Source organism: Rhinolophus hipposideros, assembly GCF_964194185.1.
Source record: "Rhinolophus hipposideros genome assembly, chromosome: 1".
Classification (NCBI taxonomy): domain Eukaryota; kingdom Metazoa; phylum Chordata; class Mammalia; order Chiroptera; family Rhinolophidae; genus Rhinolophus; species Rhinolophus hipposideros.
Genome location: NC_138047.1, coordinates 69174690 through 69195076, shown reverse-complemented (window position 1 = coordinate 69195076; position 20387 = coordinate 69174690). Strand labels below are relative to the sequence as shown.

Sequence of the window (20387 nt, the reverse complement as noted above, 5' to 3'; positions counted from 1 at the left end):
ATAGTTGATAAGTACTATGATAAATATGTCTTAAGGAGCATAGAAGATGGTCCCTAATCCTCACACACACTTCTTGAAAGAAGTAAGATCAAAGCAAGAATTAGAGGATACATAGAAATTTGCCATATGAAAGCAGAGTGTGGGAGATTAAGCAGGTAATAAAAGCATTTCAGGAACTGGAGAGAGCAGAAACAAAGGCAAAGAGGCATGACACAGTCTTGTCTTGTGTTCAAGGGACAAAACAATTTGGAGTAACTGGACATTGGAATGTGAGGCATATATGGTAAGAGATTAAAATTGAGCACTGGTCAAGAGTCACATGGTGGAATATTGTTCATGCTCTGAATAACTCAGACTTTTAAATTGTGGGCATTGGGCAGCCAAGAAAATATTTGAAGAATACCAATTATGTAGTAAGCTCTTAATATAGTTGTAACTTGGGTATATATGCAAGTATGTGGATCACCTATTTTCAGTGGACAAAAATGAAAGAAAAAAAAAAGACCTGTTATGAGATTTCTATGGTTCAGATTAGAAATGAAGAAGGCTTCATCTAGGTCACAATCTAGGCCTTATCTCTTTAGGTGAGAAGAAATTTCCACTTCCAGAAATATTTAGGAGGTAAAATTTGCAGGATTTGATCATGGTTGAATATAACAGAAAGAAGAAGAAGAAATCAAAACTGTTTGAAAAGTTTTGAACCTGTATATTTGTGTGATTGATAATGCACCAGCTGGAATAGAGAATTTGAGATGCTACAAAGGTTACAAGTGTAAAACAAATTCAATTTCGGCATGTTGAAATTTGTGGTGCCTCTGGTATATCCAGAGAGTGGTCTAATGAGTGGTTGGATATGCACAGATAAAATTTAAGGCAGTGATGTAGATTTGAGAGTTATCTGCATGTTGATGGTTATTAGGACCACGTACAGAAAAATTGGCGGAAGTGGGAAGAAGTGAGATGAAAACAGAGGGTAAATACATGTAGCTCTACTACCTTACTTGTAGCCAATGCTCATATCTATCAATGTCATAGTTCCCTCACCTCATTTATTGACGATTTTGGCTCATGGCTTATTTTCTTTCTCTCCAGTCCAAGCTGACATCATTACAGATAATTCATCTAATCCTCTATGCTCTCAATTCTTTGATCAACTTTGAAGTCCTTCACCAACTCTTAACTTCAGGAATTCACATCCACACACCTGTAACTTATCCTCTACTGTTCCATTTCAAAAATTTGAGGCTTAGTTGTCCCACTTTATAAATACAAATTTTAAAGTCTCTCATACTGATCTTTCCACTGTTGTTCTTTAAGCTTATCAATCATTCTATCACTACTACTCTATTACTTTCCAGTCTTACTCTCTACATATTCTAATTATTGGTCCTTCTATTTTATTATTGCTCCATGTACCCCAAAATCTACCATTATCTTGCCAATAATCTAAAACCATTCGTCTTGTTATCCGTTTTTCATGTACCTAAGTATCCACAGCTGAGTCTAATTTGTTTTTATTTTTAATTTATTCAGTAAACACTTATGTGACACTTCTTTAAGCTCTTCTTTTTAAGAACTTCACAATTTTTAATCATTTTAATTCTCATAACAAAGCTATGAGGTGGACACAGCCAGGATGTTCCCTCTAAGAGGAACTTAGATCCCAAACTGGATCACAGAATCCTTCTGTTACATTAACTCTTTTCTCTCCTTTTGGCATAATTACTATGGAGAAATTTATCATCGTGTTGTGAGAAAGGAAAAAGTGTCCCATGAAGAGAAACCATGGAGGAAAGCTGAGGTTACCAGCTCTAAGCCAGCATCAACTGCCAGACATATGAGTGAAATGAACAAGCCTTAGGATGAGTTCAGCCTCCAGATTCTGAGTTGTCTAGTTGAGACCTTAGACACCACTGAGTAAAGACCAGACATTCTCACTATGTCTAAACTTCTGACCCACAGAGTTGGTAGGTTTTGGAAGAATTTGTTCTGCAGCTATAATCCCTGGGAACACTACCAACAAGCTTATTGCTAAATCTAATAAACAGTTTTCCAGTATTAATTTTACTTGATTATTTGACACAGATGATCAAACCCTCTATCTTTAAATACTGGCTTTATTTGCTCTGTATACAACTGCATACTATAATACATATCCACGGTATTTGCATCTTTCTCATCACTCTTTATCAATTACCATTGAAAGCATCCTTAACCATTCCTTTCCTTAGGGAACTGTTTAGGCCCTCTCTGGGCCAGTGGTCGTGAATATGGAGTATGCAGTTGAGAACAATTATTCTGCATGATCTTACTCACTTCCATGGATTCAATTATCTCCTACATGCTAATATCTTCTAAATATATATTTAGCCCCCCAAAATAGAGCAAACCACTAATAAGCATTAGAAATATCTCCTTGGATGTTTCACAGATACCTCAAACTCAACACGCACCAAAATGAATGTATCATCTTCCTCATTACACTTGCTCTTTCTGTTTATTTTATTTTTTCAGTAAAAGATATTAACATCCAATACAACTAATTTCCTAATCAAGAAATCTAGGGTAAAACTTTGCCTCATTTTCCTTCTTTAGTACCAGTCTCCACACCACTATATAATTATCAAGTTCTATTGATTCCAATTTATCAGTACCCTTCTCTTGATTCCCAATGCCACCTTACCCTTCTGCAAGCCACATCAACTCTTTATTTAGTTTTTATAATACTCTTAAAATTTGACTCACTTTCTACATTATCCTTTTTAATCTATTCTCCATCCTATGATCCAAATATTTCTGTAGTACAACTTGAACATGGCTTTCCTTATTTAATACCTTTAAACAGCTGATCATTTCCCTAAGGATCAAGTTTGAACTATTGATAATAACAAATAGACTTTCAGCCTCATCTTTACCAGCTCTGTTCTGCATAGTCTACCTAATTTCTCTCTCACTTCTTTGTATTAAATTCTACCCTACCCATCTATGTCTCCTTTACCCCATCCTCTTATTCAACAAGCTCTTTAAATAGTTAATTTTGTCTCTGTTTATGTAGTACTAATTCAAAAGCTTTCCTTGCCACATTAAGATATATTGAGCCATTCTATCTCAACATTCTCGTAACAGTCTGTGCTTATCTGTCACAGCACTTTCTATCCGTGATTGTAATTGATTATTTACCTGTTTGTGTCCCACTAGACTTATAGCTCAATGATGGCAAAAACTCTTTCATTCACAGTTGTATACTCAGTGCCTAGCAAAGTTCCATTTAAATAGTCTGGATTACATATTTACTAGATTAGTGATTGACAAATTAACTAAAAATGTCTGTAAAATATAACCTTAGTCAGAGCCTCTGATATGGAAAGGAAGAAGAAAACTTATGAAGGTTTATGAGTTACATTAAAAGTGAGAAAGTGGGGATGAACAGTCTAGACAAACCTTGTGATTAGCTAAGTGAGAATACAAAGAATGAAATTTAATGGAAGATCCCATAGTAAGTGTGAATAAAAGTAAGAAACTACTGAGAGTTGTAAATATTAAGGCAAAAACACCATGTGTCTCCACTGTGACACATATTTCTCCTTTTTAATACATGAGACAAGTTTGCAAGAAAATGTTAATTGCCTAAGTATTTAATTATTTAATTCTCGACGATAGCAGGAATCTCAATTAAGGAGCTCAATAAATATTATTCTATTCTAAAACGATGGGTCAAAGAATTAACTAGAGAAGTTTAGAGTAGGGTAACTTGAATACTAAGAAAATAAAACCAAGGCATTCTTTAGAATACAATGAAATTGTAAATTAAATCATTGCTAAAGAGTATATGTTAAAGTGAAAGATAAAATATAAAATTTCTTGTTAAAATCTTAAGTTAATCAAAGTATTTTCACCTTCAATGAATATTTTTAATACATGAAATAATGTCTCTGTACAAAAAACACGTCCCGACATGTCTTACGTTTGTAAATAATTAAATAGTATCTGCTCTGGCAGTAAGCAGTTTCATCGCTGTAAGACTGTTTCTCAGAATGTCAGAGTTTGGGGAGATCTTGAGTTTCTGGTGAACTCTACCACTGACATTCATTTTTGGCTTTGTTGGTGATATTGAACTTACATCAAAAGATAATGAACCATTTTTTTTGCTGGAAACCTGCTGTGTTTCAGATCCATTAGGAAAGAGAAGGAAATGCTCTGTTCTATGTATTGCTGTGAAGACCCTTTCAAACACTTATTGATGTCAGATACAAATACATCACAATCTTGGCTGAAATCAAGGCAATGGAAACACCACAATCCTTTTTCATCTGAAAATGTAGTTTTTTTCTCCTTACCTTGCTGTACAAACGATCCATACACAAACCACATAGAGTTGTAGAGAGTTGTTGAAGTCATTGATCCCATCTGTAATCGTGGCGGATTAAGCCAATTCAAGAGGTAGACCAGAAGACCCACCAGAAGGACTGTGCCAGCAATGCAAGCCCATAGAGAGAGATCAAATGGTGCAAGACAGGCAAACATGTCCACTGTCTTTTCAGCCCTTCGAAGCAGTACTCCTACTGAGTAGTCCATATAACGTGTTGTAAAGTCCACCACATTTTCACGATCTGGGGTGATGGTTAAAGCAGAAATCCCTATGTCAGCTCTCTGAGAAATTGAAAGAGAAAAGAATATATTAACAGTGTGACAAACTATTTGATTTGTGGTATTTCAGCTTGCCTTGAGGAAAAAAAAATAGATGCTTCAGGCAACATCTTCAGTTTTTTTTTATATAAACTGAAAAAATTGCAAAGATTTCTTCGAGGTGCACTATGTGTGAATTTTGCGTTTCTTACTGAAAATCTTGCCCCACCAGAGTCAGACAAATTACCTTGTTCATATGAGTGAAATAAGCATGTAAAATCAGTGAAGACTATTTCAGACACAGATAACACCTGAAGGAAATTTTCTTTTTTCCTGGGGTCACTTTATCAAAGCCATCATTAACACAGTGGTAAAGACAAAACTTATTCTAAGGAATTCCTCCTGAGAAAATGTTCCTGAGATATTCAATACATCCTTTATAAATAAAATTTTAGATAGTTTATTTTAAAAACTCAACATAGCATTTTAACTTTGGTTTAGATTTTTCTGCATCAAAATTTATATTACTGAGCACTAAACATAATAGAGTTCCTTAGAGCTTTCACATAGTACTATTATGTCATATGTCAGAGGTCTGTACCATGATTTTATTGTATAAACCTCAGAAACAGTTTAATGAACAACTAAAGATTAAGGAAACATAATTTTTCTTCAGGTAATAACCCTTCTTTCAGTGTGTGCCTCCTTAGATGCAGTGATAGCACTCAGAACTACAGTATATGCTAATTTACTTATTTAAAGTACATAGCAGAATTTTAGTGAGAGCACAGAAAAGTGACTTCAAATTTATATTCTATGATATGAGTAACATATTAAAATACCTAAAAGATGGCATCTGCTTTGAAATAATGATCTGTAGCTGTGATTAAAGCTGTGGGAAGCTCCTTCCAGATAAGTACAAACAACAGTAAATTATCTGCTGAATATTTTCATGATTTTTCTTTTTATTATTTTATGAACAAATACAAGATGTGATAAAAAATATATGGTGAATGTTTAAATAAAAAAATTTTCCTTTCCAACCCTTCTTCCTGATGTATGGTCTTTGTACTTGCTGTTCCCACTGACTGAATTGACACTCCAAAAGTTCTTCGTCAACTCTTATACTCATTCATAAATCCAGCTCAATTATCATTTCCTCAGGGGAGTTATCCATGATTCCCTTTGATCAGAATAATAATTCTTGTTTTTCACACTATCAGAAGCCTATATCCTTCACTTCTCTAGCAGTGTGACAGTTATAATTTAAACATACTTGTATGATTCTTTGAATGATGTCTGACTGTTTTACCAGACTGTAACTCCATGAAGGTAGGGATTGTGACTTTGCTTTTTTAAATTTGATATATCCCTGGTATCGACCACATTTATGTGGCATAGATTCATGATCAATAAACACTTGCTTCTCCTATGAGTGAACAAAGATGGAACATTCACTTGATGTTCGTTACCCAATTCTTATAAAACTTTTCTCTCTTATTTCTCAGCATTCCCAATAGCGTTTTTAAAGAATAAAAAGAAAATGATAACAAAATTTTACCAAGTTTTATAGCAGTGATGAAAAATTTATATATTGATTAATAATTACTTCAAAACTTAAAACTAGGTTCCAGATTTATTAACATATTTATATTTATGTGATTTGCAATTAGCTAAGGTAATTAAGAGTTTACTATAGTAGGTTAAATATATTACAAATAGTTAGTGTTAAAAGTGACTATTTCTTTTTTTAATTTTATTTATTTTTTTAATTTATTTATTGGGGTGACAATTGTTAATGAAATTACATAATTTCAGGTGTACAATTCCGTATTACATCATCAATAAATCCCATTGTGTGTTCACCACCCAGAGTCAGTTCTCCTTCCATCACCATATATTTGATCCCCCTTACCCTCATCTCCCTCCCCCCACCCCCCTTACCCTCTGGTAACTACTAAACTATTGTCTGTGTCTATGAGTTCTTGTTTCTCATTTGTTTGTCTTGTTTTTTGTTTATATACCACCATCAGTGAAATCATAGGATTCTCTGCTTTTTCTGTCCTACTTATTTCGCTTAGCATTATATTCTCAAGATCCATCCATGTTGTCACACATGTTCCTATATCATCTTTCCTTAACGCCGAATAGTATTCCATTGTGTATATATACCACAACTTCTTTATCCATTCATCTATCGAAGGACATTTTGGTTGTTTCCATGTCTTGGCCACCGTAAACAAAGCTGCAATGAACATTGGAGCACACGTGTCTTTATGTATAAATGATTTCAGATTCTTTGGGTAGATACCCAGGAGAGGGATTGCTGGGTCATATGGTAATTCTATTCGTAATTTTTTGAGGAACCGCCACACTGCCTTCCATAGCGGCTGCAAAAGTGACTATTTCTATTTTGAAAAAAACCAGCAGTAGGACTTGAATATAAGTAATTTTTCAAACTATTCTAATTACAATAGTTATAATACTTTCTTTGAAAGGAGATACAAGATTTGCATTCCTTCAAATCATGAAAAGGAGATAGATGGAAAATACAATGGAGGATGACTAATAAGCCATATAATTATTGAATCTTGAAGCTTAAACTTAAAGAAGGTAAAAAAACAGTTATTTTAAATTTAATATAAATTACTATATCTAATAAATAATCATCCAATTTATACTTGAACATAACGCTAAGGACATTCATTATACAAATAGTTATGTATTTACTTAATGCTTACTATATACCTAATGCCTTGTTATATGTTCTACATACATTTTAATTACTATTATAACAATACCAATTGCCTCCTTATAAAATACACAGTTTACATTTGAAACATTCTAATTATTGTACAGCTTTTATTTTATACTGAATCGATATCTGCTGACCTGTATTAAGTGTCTTCATTTTGTCATCTATATACACGTATGACATTATTAACCTAAATAGATCTGGCTGATGACAATCTTTCAAATACTCGAAGGACACCATCTTATTCCTTACTTGGAAATATTATTTTAAATCTAAAAATAACTTACTTATTCGATCACTCTTCCTAAGATATGATTTCTATATACCTCAACATACTAGCCATTCTCCTATGAACATACTCTAATTCATCAATGTTTCCTCAATTGATATGGACGATATAGTTTTTTTACTGAAATTCAACCATGAAACATCTTTATTAGATATTCAGATTACAACAATGCTTTATACTAAAGTTTAAATAAATTTTGAAAATATTTTTAAATGAAACTGTCAATCTTGAAGTTCTCATGAGTCCTATGCAATTGATTTTGAAGCAAATGTTGGATTTTATATTTGTGCCTCATACATTTCATTCTTTGGTTCTTTGTATACTTCATATCTGCCTGAAATATTTTGAATCTTTACCTATCAGGCATCATATCAGTTTTTTTCTACTGGCTTTGTTATTTGGAAGTTAGAGAAGCAGACTTTTAATTCTTCATTCACATTATTGGTAAAATATTGATGAAAAGTACATGAGCAAGTTCTCAATATTGCAACTTGCCTATAAAGTTCTACCCACTTTGGCGATGGTTAATTAGTTAACACTCTAGTTATTTTTTTAAATCACCTGTGATTATTATTCATTATCATGTCATCATCCAGCCAGTTTTCTCCATATAGTTTTTAATTGCTTTGTAAAAGGCATGTTGAACACAATATACATATGGGATCAGATATCAATCTTCTCATAAATAGTTAATGCTATTAAAACAGAAAATGAACTGTGTATTGTTTTTACCAGCTACAACATGTCTGATTAATAATCTATGCTGTAATTTTATCAGAGAATAAAATCAAACTCAGTGCTCTGTCAGAATGATTTTTTTTTTCTTTTTTAGGGTTTTGAATATACCAATCTCTAACACTATAGTATCTCACTTTTTCATGTTTTGTACATATTATTTAGAGTCACTCATATATCTCCTCAGAAAAGGCATTCATTCCTCCCTAGGATATCATTCATCTGGACCTGGAAATTTGAATTTACTAAAAGTACCTATCATAAAGCTTCAATTCTCTTAAGATTTATCCCTCTATTATTCCCACCTTAAATATTTTTTTGTACGAAGTAGAAGAAAAACTGTTTTCAGTTAATAACTCTTGGATATTTTCCCTTTATTTTTAACACAAGTACATATAAATATGGAAATTTATGATCATATGTAAAATTAATCTAATAATTACAATTTTTTCTTATTAAAATTATACCTGTCTTTTTTTAAACATTATTTTTATTAGTTTCAGGTGTACAAAACAATGTAATAGTTAAACATTTATCATTTATATCCCTCACTCAGCGATAACCCCCCCTTCCGCCATCTACTACCCCTCTGACATCTCATATAGCCATTACATTTCCACTGCCTCTATTCCTAATGCTGTACTCCACTTCTTGTAAACATTATATATATATATATATATATATATATATATATATATATATATATATATATATGGTTATATATATAATTATACATATATACATATATAATATATATAATAACCATATATATATATATATAATTATAGTTGACATTCATTATTGTTCAGCTTCAGCTTCAGGTGTACAATGCTGTGATCAGGCATCTACATCATCCCTGAGGTGGTCTCCCTAATGAGACAAGTGTCCACGATACCCTACAAAATCTTTACAACATTATTGATTATGTTCCCCAAACTGACTTTTGTGTCCCCGTGGCAATCTTGTGGTTACTGATTGTGCTTTCTAATCCCATCACCTTCCCCGTTATTCACCCCCCATCTCGCAACCCTCAGTTTTTCCTCTATGTCTCTGAGACTGTTTCTGATTACTTCATTCATTAGTTATTGAAGAGTTTTTGCATATATTTAACAAGCACTAGGTCACTTCTTAAAATATACATATTCTTCTGTTGCTCTTCACAAGAATGAACTATTCACAGCTTTTTAAAATTTCTTGACAATTTTCTTATATATCATTTTATATTCTTTGGTCTTCAAATAATGTTTTAGTGTGAAAATTCCAGGTTTGCTTGGGAAAAAGCAAACTTGAATAAATGCTGAAAGGAAGACAGAGTGCAGGCAGGAGGGAAAAGGACTGAAGAAAGGGACAGAGGGAGGGGAGAAAGAAGGAAGAATGATTTCAAATCTTCCATCTTTAATTAATGACGTATGACATGACTTTGGGTAAGAGGTCAAACCTTCATCATTTTAGATTACTCATATATGAACAATGAATAGATTGGGATTGGTAATATAACAGTCCTCTTAACTGAAATTTTAATGCTAAAAATTATTTATTGAGAATTTATTATATGATTATTTTATGCTTGCTGGGAATATAAATATTTTTTTCTAAAGACTTGAAATCTAAAGACTTTAAAGATTCAACAGAACTCACCAAGTAAATACAGCATATAAATTATTACTATTCACAGAAGAAATTATAATATAAAGTACTGAGGCAAAGGAAAATGATCAAATTTTCAAATTAATTACAAATTATTTTTCTCAAAGTCAAGATTGATGTATTTCTTTGAAAGAAACATAGGTATGTTTTAATATGTCACTATTATAAATTAATTTTTAGCTTAAGTTACAAACATATAACACAACATCTATTACTTTTCAAATACATCACTGGATATGAATAAATCTTCAGGCAGAATCAATGGAATTGTGGTTAAAATAACTTTTCTTCAGAAAGTGAAATCACGTTTAAATTACAGAAAATTTAAAAACAGCAAAATATTATAAAGAAGACATTCAAATCCCAATAAAGTAACAACCACTGATGGAACTCCCGTAAAATTCTTATATATTTTACACTTGTATGTAAGACATTTGTGAGCTCCTTGAAAGGATGGTATTAATTTGATTACAGCTTAGTACACAATAAGGCGACTAACCAATTAAGACTAGTAGTAAGGATATTTTGTTACTACTACTATTACCACTGCTATTTAACACTTGTATAGTGCTTACTATATACTAAATACTTTCCAGTGAGTAATTCAATTAATCTTCACAAACACCTTGTGAGGTAAATACTAAAATTACCTCCATTTCATAGGTCATACAACTAAAATCCAGGATTCAAATCCAGGCAAGTTGTCTTCATAGTTAATGTGATATGAATATAACTACCTTTCCCCACAAAGCACTTAGCCCACTACATGAGCATTGTTCTAGAAGTATCCGTAATGTCTCCGGATTTGAAATGACTCTTTTATCCTGTCCTCTAACAATTTAGTCTAGGATTGTATCTTGCATTTAGTTGTTGTGTCTCTTAGTCTTCTTAAATCTGGAAGGACTGGAACCTCTGTTCTCTAAAGGACTGATTGAGTTCATCTGTAAAACACTATAGGTCTGGTCCTTTTTTGTGGGAGAATTCCTTGATGACTTTTCTTGTGGAAATTGGTCTAGGTTCTCCACTTTTTAGTTAATTACATTAGCTAAGATTTGTCTCTTTTGTTGATATTTTCTAAGAGCAAGAATTTAATTAATTTATTTATTAATGTATTTATTTATTTATCTATTTTTTCTGTTACCTTTTCTCCTTTTATTCTTACTATTATTGTCTTAATTACATTTTTCTGTTAAAATTTATTGTACTTTTCCAAGCTTTTGAAGACAGAATTAAATATATTTATTTTCATTGATATTAATTTTTAAGACTATGAATCACTCCTTTAAATATTCTTTATAGATTCAGATATGTAGTGTTTTCATACTTAAAAAAATTCTATAATTTGTTTGTATTTGACCATTTTCTGAAGAGTCATTTAATAAAAGGTTTTCTTAATTTCAGGTGGAAAGCTTTTTATTTGTTTTTTTTTCAGTTTTATTTTATTTAGATCAGAGAAATTCATTTGTAATATATCCCCTCTATGGAAATTAATGTTTTCTAATTAATTAATGATCAATTTTTTACAAATGTTTATGTGTGCTTGAAAAGTGTTATACTATCAGTATGTCATGTTTGAGACATATATGTTTATGTAAATATATGATGTATCTTATTGTTTATATTATTTATTATTGTGTGAGTTTTGTTATATTTACTGTGTTTTTCCCTGTGGTTTTTCTTTTCTATCTTTTTTCTTTTGATATTTAGAAAGGATTGAAATTTTATTATAATAATTAGCTTTATATGTATACTTTTTATAGTGACTTTACTGTTCACTTCTTTCTACTTGTTACTCTATCTTTTTTTAGTGTTAAATTAAATCTGTGAATTTCACTTATTCCCTACACTACAGTTAATAATGATTTTCTACTTTCATTTTTGGAACATGATTTTATGTTGTTATTTAATCCATATTTCTAACTTTGTTTTAGTATCAGTTCTACAACTAAGTATATTAAATGATCACTATTAGTCACTTTGCCAAATTTATCCTGTTATCTCTTGGTTGAATGAAGATCATACTCGTGTAGTTTCATCAGTAGGGTTCAAGTGTCTGCTATTCTCTTAGTGCTTGGAGGTTCAGTTTCTCCATAGTCATGAAGGAGTTCTTTAATGGATATAAAATTCTTTGCTTGCATTTTCTTTTTTTGATATTATTGGAAGTGCTTCTGTAGTACTGGCTTGTTTTGTGTGTTGCTCTTGAGAAGTCTGATAGTAATTTAAATTTATCACCATTAAATATAATTTGATTTTTGCCTTGAAGATTTTTTTCCTTTGTCTTTTAACTCTAATAATTTTACTAAGATACAGCCCAAAGTTTATTCTTGTGGGTCAGCTTTTCTAGAAACACTAAGTACAATTAATTTTTTATTTTTATTTTCGGAAAGTCTCCTTAGATTATAGCTATAAATATTAGTTGTATCATTGTGTATTTTTATTTTTCATAGACTTTAAATATGTACGTATGTACTTTTTGCCTGTTTTACATTTTGATTCTTTTACTCTGAAACTTGTATTTCTTTATTTCATTTCTTCCTTATCATTTTTCAATGTACTTTAATCTATTCTTCTTTGAGAAACTTGTTATTTATGTCTTATAATTTTTGTCTTTTATTTTGTTTTTCAATATATATCCTGAGGTTGTTGCATTTCTTTGTCATTTTGGCCATTTTAGTGGTTAGCTTTTGAATTTATCATTGTATTTCTTAAAAAAAAAAACAACAAATGCTGGTTTGAGACATTTAATTCAATTTGGAGTGTTATGTTATACAATTTTATTTTTCTTGGTGGCTCTAGTTGTCTGTGTGAGAACTTTGATCAACATTCAAAATGTACTGACTCATCCTTTTTTCTTCTTAGAGTAGCTTTGAATAAAATTTGTCCAATTATCTTTCTATTCCTGCATAATTTGTATACAAGTTTCCTAGTCCAATAGTACTTTGTCAGTGTAGTAACATGTTCTTTGTTTAATGAAGGATGCTAGTGGTTGGGGTTGCCAGGGGTTAGTATGTATTGTTTCTGTTCAGTATATTCAGAAGTCTTAATTTTCCTCTTTTATTGTCCTCTTTACCTTCACCACCACAAATCCAAGGAGCACTTATCTTCTCTATCTTCTCCTTCTCCTACAGAAGTAATGTTTTCCTGAGGGCCCTACCTTGGTACACTTATTTTTACGTCCCATTCCCATAGCCAATTTTGTGGATTACCAAATCCCAGATCTGTGTTCAGCAAATCAACACGTGATATTAAACTTTGTCTTTCTGAAGGTTTTTTTGGCTCTACTTCTCACATGTTCTCTGTTTCCTTCTCTTCTTTCTTATGAAGTCACTTACACCACCCCTCCCTCTCTTCTCACATCTAGACTTGCAACTTCAGCTGAGACTCCAGTGTTATCTCTGTTGGGATTTGATTTTTATATCAAATATGCAATCACTGGACTTTTTTTCTGGGTCATCTGATAAAGCTACTATTTCTTAGGAGTGTTGCTCTGAACTCTGATAACTTTTGGGTCATAAAAGTCACCCTTCCTTACTTTAACGTAATGTTAAATTTTCCTTTATTGTTTATTTGGTCATACTATTTAAAATCTAAAAATGGGAAGATAGATGTCTATGTTTGCTTCAACATCTTAAGGGGGGAGAGGTATATACATTTTCTGTAAATAAGAGAGAACAAGCTCCTAGAAACATTTTTTCTATATGAGAAATGAATCTCTGCTAGCTATTCTCCTAATGATTCTGTGCAGTATTAAGTGAAATGTAAATTGCATAAGAAATACATTCAGATACCCTCATACAGACATCAGGAGACTCTGTGGTAACTCCTCCCTTGATATAGTTAGGTACTCAGTTGTTTGTTTCTTAATTAGGAAAATCTTCACTCATGTTAAAGCCTGTTACTATAACATCATCAAATTGCAAAAAAAAAAAAAAAAAAAAAAGGAAAAAGGAAAAATAGAAAGGGCTCAGAATCACGAAGACTTAAAATAATTGAAATCTGAAATCTGAAGTATCCAAATAGCAGGCTAGAGTAAACAAACTCATGATTATCTTTCAAGGTATGGCTCTACTTCTAAATATTCATTCTGATATTAGTATATGAGTTCACTTTGTACATTCACTGCTACATGTTAGTGAATATTTAAAGATTCTAATTATTATTTTGATGTTGTAATAAAAGATGTTGCTCATTCTCTTCAATATTAATGTTAACTTTTGTATTTAGTAGTTAAAGTACTGAATCTTATAAAGGGAAAGAGAGGGTACATTCTCTGTTGCATCAACTACCTTCCTAAACCACGAGAAGTTTTAATACCCTCTTTCATTTATGGCATATTTCTTTGTTTACAATGTGCAGACCAACATAGACTATTATTTTAAGGAATACATATCTTAAATAAAAGTGGCCAATCAATCTAAACACAAAGCCCTAAGATTATGTTCATAGATACATAACAGAATTTCATGGCTGAAATGCTTTTTAAAAGTTACTTAGAATACCTCACCCAAATCTGCACTCTTTTTTATGCCTGAAAGTTATCTTACTCATTACTTTTAATCCCAAACCAATGACCAGAAATAGATGAAAATCTAGGTAATAGATGGCATTTCAATAGCCATAGGTGGATTTCAGGATTTATATATCTTCAAGTTATGAGATTTTCTCATCATAGCACTAGTCTTTATATCACCTTGGTTTTGACTGATGCCGGAGTCTGTTAATTTATATCCTATAACACACCACATCTTTTTAACTCTACACATTTTGCTGACTTTTTGTTTGTCCTTTTCTGGACGTTTCCTTTAAACCTGAGAGCCATTCCTGGACAGCAGCATTTCCTTAAGCAAATATTCTCTGTTCTTTAGTTTTGATTCAAGACTTATTATTCACTACTTATTTATGCTTGCCATCTATTAGACCAAGTACTTAATGATTCAAGTCCTTTATCTGATTGAATTGCTCCTTACTGTTTGCAATGTCTGCCAATTAAATATCACCTGCACATTTAGAAAATTGTTCCTACTACTATTCACTAAGAAATTTGCATATACATAATTTACTCCCTTTCACAGACCTCTTTTTATCTTTCTCTTTCATCAATATTAAAATCTTCCCTTATTAACAACAAATTTTTTTTCCCCTCTTCTACTTACACAAACACACAGTTTGTGTGGTCTCCCACTCTAGCTCCATTTTGTATATTTGTTTATAGTGGATTATTTTTGAACACTCACCATTTAGACAAACAAACATGCATTCTTATGACCACATGTACCTTTTGAAGTTCCTGACTGACATACTCTGGGAAGTTCAATCAGTCCATTAATACTTGTTTAGTTTAATTTAAGAATTAAAATTTTAAACACTGTCTAATTTAAGGTATCTATAAGGGCTTCTTTTCTCTTCATACATTTTTATCCTGACTCCCTTTGCAAACTAACTTTTCATTTTACAAGGCTTGTAAGCATTTATCACTGGGCAGTTGAATGTATGGAGAGGTCTTTGGTGAGTGAAGTTTTATTGGTGGATACAGATATTTTCAAGGATGGTTTGCAATAAGAAAAATATAATCAAAGTATGTAAGGACTTTTTTTTTTTTTGTAATATTGGGCATATTTGATAGTTTTCAGGCATCCCACTAAGGAATCTCTTCATTCACAAGCCTTCTCCTGATCCCAGTAGGGGGCTTCCTCCATCTGGCTTTTGTCCTAGCTAACTATCTCTGCTTTCTCTAAACCAAGGGAATCATTCCAAACATAACTTCTTAGGAAACAGAGATGAGAATGGTGATAAACGTAGTACTTCTCAAAACCTGTTCGGGTGGCACAGACAGGCCTGACTCCATGGGCCTCTCTTTATGCCTGATGGCTTCCCAACTTCCCCTAGCAGTCCCCCTTCCAGTGTGGATGGGAAAAGGGGCAACTCATCACATTCTCAGGTCCTCTAAACCCTCCTTCCATAGTGAGTTCTCTGCTCCCTCTAGCTTTTTTGTCTCTCCTAGTAGCAAAAGTAACAAAGCCAGTCCTCCTTATCCAGGTTCAAGTGCAATAATTTAGGGCCTTAAATAACCATTTTGTGCATGATGTTTGTGTAATCCAACACTCCCAATTTAATTTTTATAATAAAGATGAGAGGAATAGCCATATTTCCTAAACATTTTTTTTTCAGCTGTAGACAGCATTCACATGGGTTCCAGATGCACATTTGCTAATTGTTTCTAGACAATTTCATTAGGGTGTTCTTCGGGTACCACAAAATTAAATTGTCTGCAGCCAAACTCTGTATCTCTGCTGCCCTTTTCCAATCTGCTCTCTTTCTGTATTCCCTATTTCTGTCATTCAGTGTCCATCTGCTCATTTTGCTCTACTCAGTTTCTTACTGTGTCTCAACACCTCCTTTCTCTTCTCCAAGTAATCAAGTTCTAGTAATTATATCTTAGAATACTGTTTTCTCAAAATCATTCTTTTTGTTAATCTCCCATTGATGTTGTTTTGGTTTAGACACTCCATTATTCCTCCCTAGATTGTTGAAAAAGCCGTTTGTCTTTTTCTTTCTTTGCTCCAATGTATCCTCGTCTCTTCCTAAGCTATCTTTCTTATACATAAATTAAATCCTGTTTTTCTTATGTAAAAGCCTTTTATAGTTTTCTCTGTAGAAATGATAAAGTCCAAATTCTTTAGCATAGCAAACATGCTTTTATAATTATCCCTTTTGTTGCCTCTCACACTCCTACTCATCTTCAAGACCTAGCTCAAATTTCTCCCCTCTGTGAAATCTTTTCAACTGTCCATGCACAGCCTGCCACTCCGCCCCTGGGTTACCATAGCACCCTGTATGTATTACCCTTCGGCATTTATAGCACTATGTTTTAATTATGTACTTACACATTTGTCTTCCCTGTACACTATGAGATCTTTGAAGGCCAGAACAATGTCTTCCATCCCTTTGAATTTATGATGCTAGGCACAGTGCCCAGAATGTTGCATGCATTCAAAACCATGTGGTGATGAATGGATGAACAGAGGGCATTCTGCTTGGCATACAAAGTAAACACAACCTCAGCCTTCCGGTTTCCAAAAGAGAGACTATGAAAAGGTCTCTATATTTGTATCTATATCTATATCTATATCTGCATCTGCATCTCTGTCTGTATCTCTATCTCTATCTATAGATAGATCTATGTCTATGCCTATACCTATATCTGTATCTATATCTATCTCATGTTCCAAAAGGCAAGTTTAAAAGTAATGGGATAGGTGCACTCCAAAGACAAGATTACCAGGAGATGGGAATTGTTTGGAAGCCTTATGGAACAAAGCATGAGGTATGCTGGGTTTGAAAACTTAGGAAGATGAAGTAAAGACAGCCAAGGCACACTGAAGCTGAATGTAATCTATAGGGAGTATGATAAAATGTTAGGTGGAAATGGGACACAGACTGCAGAACATAATGCATGCCTTTCTAAGGTGTTTTAATTTTTCTTAGAAAGAGAGAGAAAAGACAGATTTTTAAGAAATAGCTGAGATTTTTTTGAGAAGTTTAGAGATGCAAATATTTTTAGTCACTCCCCAAATCCTCTAAATAATCTTATTTTTGTCTTCTACTCATACCCATCCAAACTCCATCTGAACCATCTTTGAATGTGCAGGTCTTAAAAACCTGTGCTGAGTTGTTTTTGAGTAACATTCTCTTCTCTGTAACGTGACTTGGTTTATTAAAATGTGTTTCAAACTTACATTGGAACTCTGCTCCCCTCTATAGACTCATAAGGGGGTTAAGCACTTGGACTTTGGGTCTAAACTTCTGGGTTTGAATCATGAATGCTCCACAACTTGGCTAAGCCACCATGGGCAAGTTCCATTACGTCTCTCTAACTCTGTTTCATCATCTTCACGATTGGGATAATAGTACTACCTACCTCGTAGGGATGTTGTGAGTATTGAGAGCTAATAAATGCAGAGTATATAGAATTGCATCAGAGTAGTAAGTGCTAATAATTGTTACTTGGTGAATTTCAAACTATGTTGTTAAGTATATTGCTGACTGAAACATGTGCCTCTAATTCTAGTGATGGTCTATCTTTATTATAAAACACAGCATATAAAATAGTTTCAAGCTACATAACAAGGAGTTGTAACTTTTTCCTTATAAAATCACTAACCATTCACATTTCATATACATACCTTATTAATTGCCCTACTCCATTATAATGTTACATTTCATTTTACATTTATATTGTCTCTCAGTTTCCTCTTTTGAAACTCTAAGTTCATATCTTTTCTAGATTTACCAACTGAGGTGTTGGTATTTTCTTATGGATTTTATGACCTCTTCATGTAGCAGTGAAGAAGTAATGCTAAAAATTCATCAAACTTTTGCAAACATTTTCCGGCCTATTGTTTGTAAATTAATTGTTACAGTTTTTGATTTGCTGGTGATTTAGATTTTTGTGTACATGTAACTATTTTTAGTGTCCATGAACTTATACCACTATTTTTAAACCTCTGAAAGATATCTTTTGTTTTGCCTGTCCAGTATCCCTTCTTCCCATCTTCTGATAACAGCGTCTCCAGTTTTCTTGGGGAATCAGCATTTTCCTCATGCTTACATAGTGTTTTACATTGAGCCTCTCCTACCCTCAGTGCTCAAGGTGGGCACATGGTACAGGCTGGCAGTGCGAGCCTCGCCTTGCCCTGCCCTCAGCTATCTCAGTACCATAAAGAGTACATAAAACTGAGGATCTTTGTTGGACCAGTTGGTAGAAGAAAATCTAAGTTTATACTGGGATAGATGAGAGGATGAAATCTAAGTCTGGACTTGCTGAAAGTCACTTTGCTGACACAAAAGGAGAGCCTGCCTGAGAATTGGGACAACACAATAAAAAGCAGAGCTGAGATGCAGAGAACGATAGGAAGGCCTGAGGAACTGAGCCTGGATCTCATCCCTGGACAGCTGAGCCATTAAATTATCTTTTCGCTTCAATTCAATTGTCATTTGCAACCAAAGACATCTAATTAATTTAGCTTAGAAAGTATGGGAAGATCATTTTTAAGATAGAGCATACATGAGCCTGTTTTGAAGCAGTGAGGAAAGAGTAAGGATGTGAAAGAGATTTGAGATATAAGAGAAAAAGAAGTCAAGAACGATAGAGGAGGCAATTTAATTTTCACTGTATGTTGATTAGCCTCAGATGTGTCTCTCCACTCTAGGTTCCTTAGCTGAAGTCCAGACTCATGTATCAAATACTTATTTCATTTTATGTTTGGAAAGCTCCAAGTAGTATATCCATAATAGTTAAGAGAATGGGCTCTGACGTCAAACAATTTAAGCTCATATCTTAGCTCTACTTATTAGCTATGTGACTTTGAGCAAGTTACTTAAACTTCTGTGCTTGAGTTTTCTTATCTATATAATGGAGATCATAATTATATCTATTTCATAGAATTATTATGAGGATTTACGGAGTCAGTACCCATAAAGTTTTGGAATAGCACTTGGCTACTTTAAAATGTTAGTTATTATTATTACTCATTTCAAAAATATTAGTTTTGATTCCACACTCTCCACTTGCTACCCAAATATTTTCTTCCTCAGTTTTCTCTATGCTAGTAAATGGTCCCACTCTCAACTCAATTGTGGTGAAGTGGGAGTGACTAAATATAGTGAGCTATATATTCAATGATTAAAAGTTTAAAATGATAGCAGTAAAAGTTCTAAGCTTACCTTTATAATAAACATGGAAACTTCTTTTAGATAAGGCTAAACTTACCAGGTTGTAGCAGATTGATTGATTTTATTAAACAACAATGAGATACCACTGAAAGATTTTAATTAGAGGAGTGTTATTATCCAACGTATGTCCTAAAAGATCCCTTGACTTCTATTCATTCTTTGATATTAAAATATGTCCTAGATACAGAGGTTTCAGTAGTAAATCAAGGTATAAAATCTTTGTCCTGATTAAGCTTACATTTTAGCAGGGGAAGAGAGATGAACAAGTAGGTACATAGCAAGATGGTGATACGTGTTACAAAGAACAGTAAAACAAGATAAGGGGAGAAGCAGTGCAGAGGGTAGAAATTGTTCAAATAGGGTGGCCGGGAAGGCCTCTCTAGTAACTTTTCAGCAGAGACTGGGGAAAAAAATAGGTGACGGGAGAGAAATCTGGAGGGAAAGCCTTCTAGGAATATGGTCCAGGAGGTACAAAAAGCCAAGTTCAGCAAGTGTGAGGAAGAGGGAGGAGGACTGTGGGCTTGGAGCACAGTGAGTGAGGGAAAGATAAACGAGGTCATGAAGGGAATTAGTAGGGTAGAGTATGTATATAACTTTAAGGAT

The 20387-nt window shown here is 33.0% G+C and overlaps 1 protein-coding gene across 2 annotated transcripts in view; it reads right to left on the bottom strand.

Annotated features, from left to right (window-relative positions):
- The window catches only part of GRID2 (glutamate ionotropic receptor delta type subunit 2), a 1327346-nt gene that overhangs the window by 301242 nt on the left and 1005717 nt on the right, over positions 1 to 20387 (bottom strand). For both annotated transcript variants that reach the window (XM_081037560.1, XM_081037561.1), the window contains one exon: positions 4338 to 4650. In XM_081037560.1, the coding sequence (XP_080893686.1) occupies positions 4338 to 4650 (313 nt within the window). The remainder of the gene's footprint in view (positions 1 to 4337; positions 4651 to 20387) is intronic.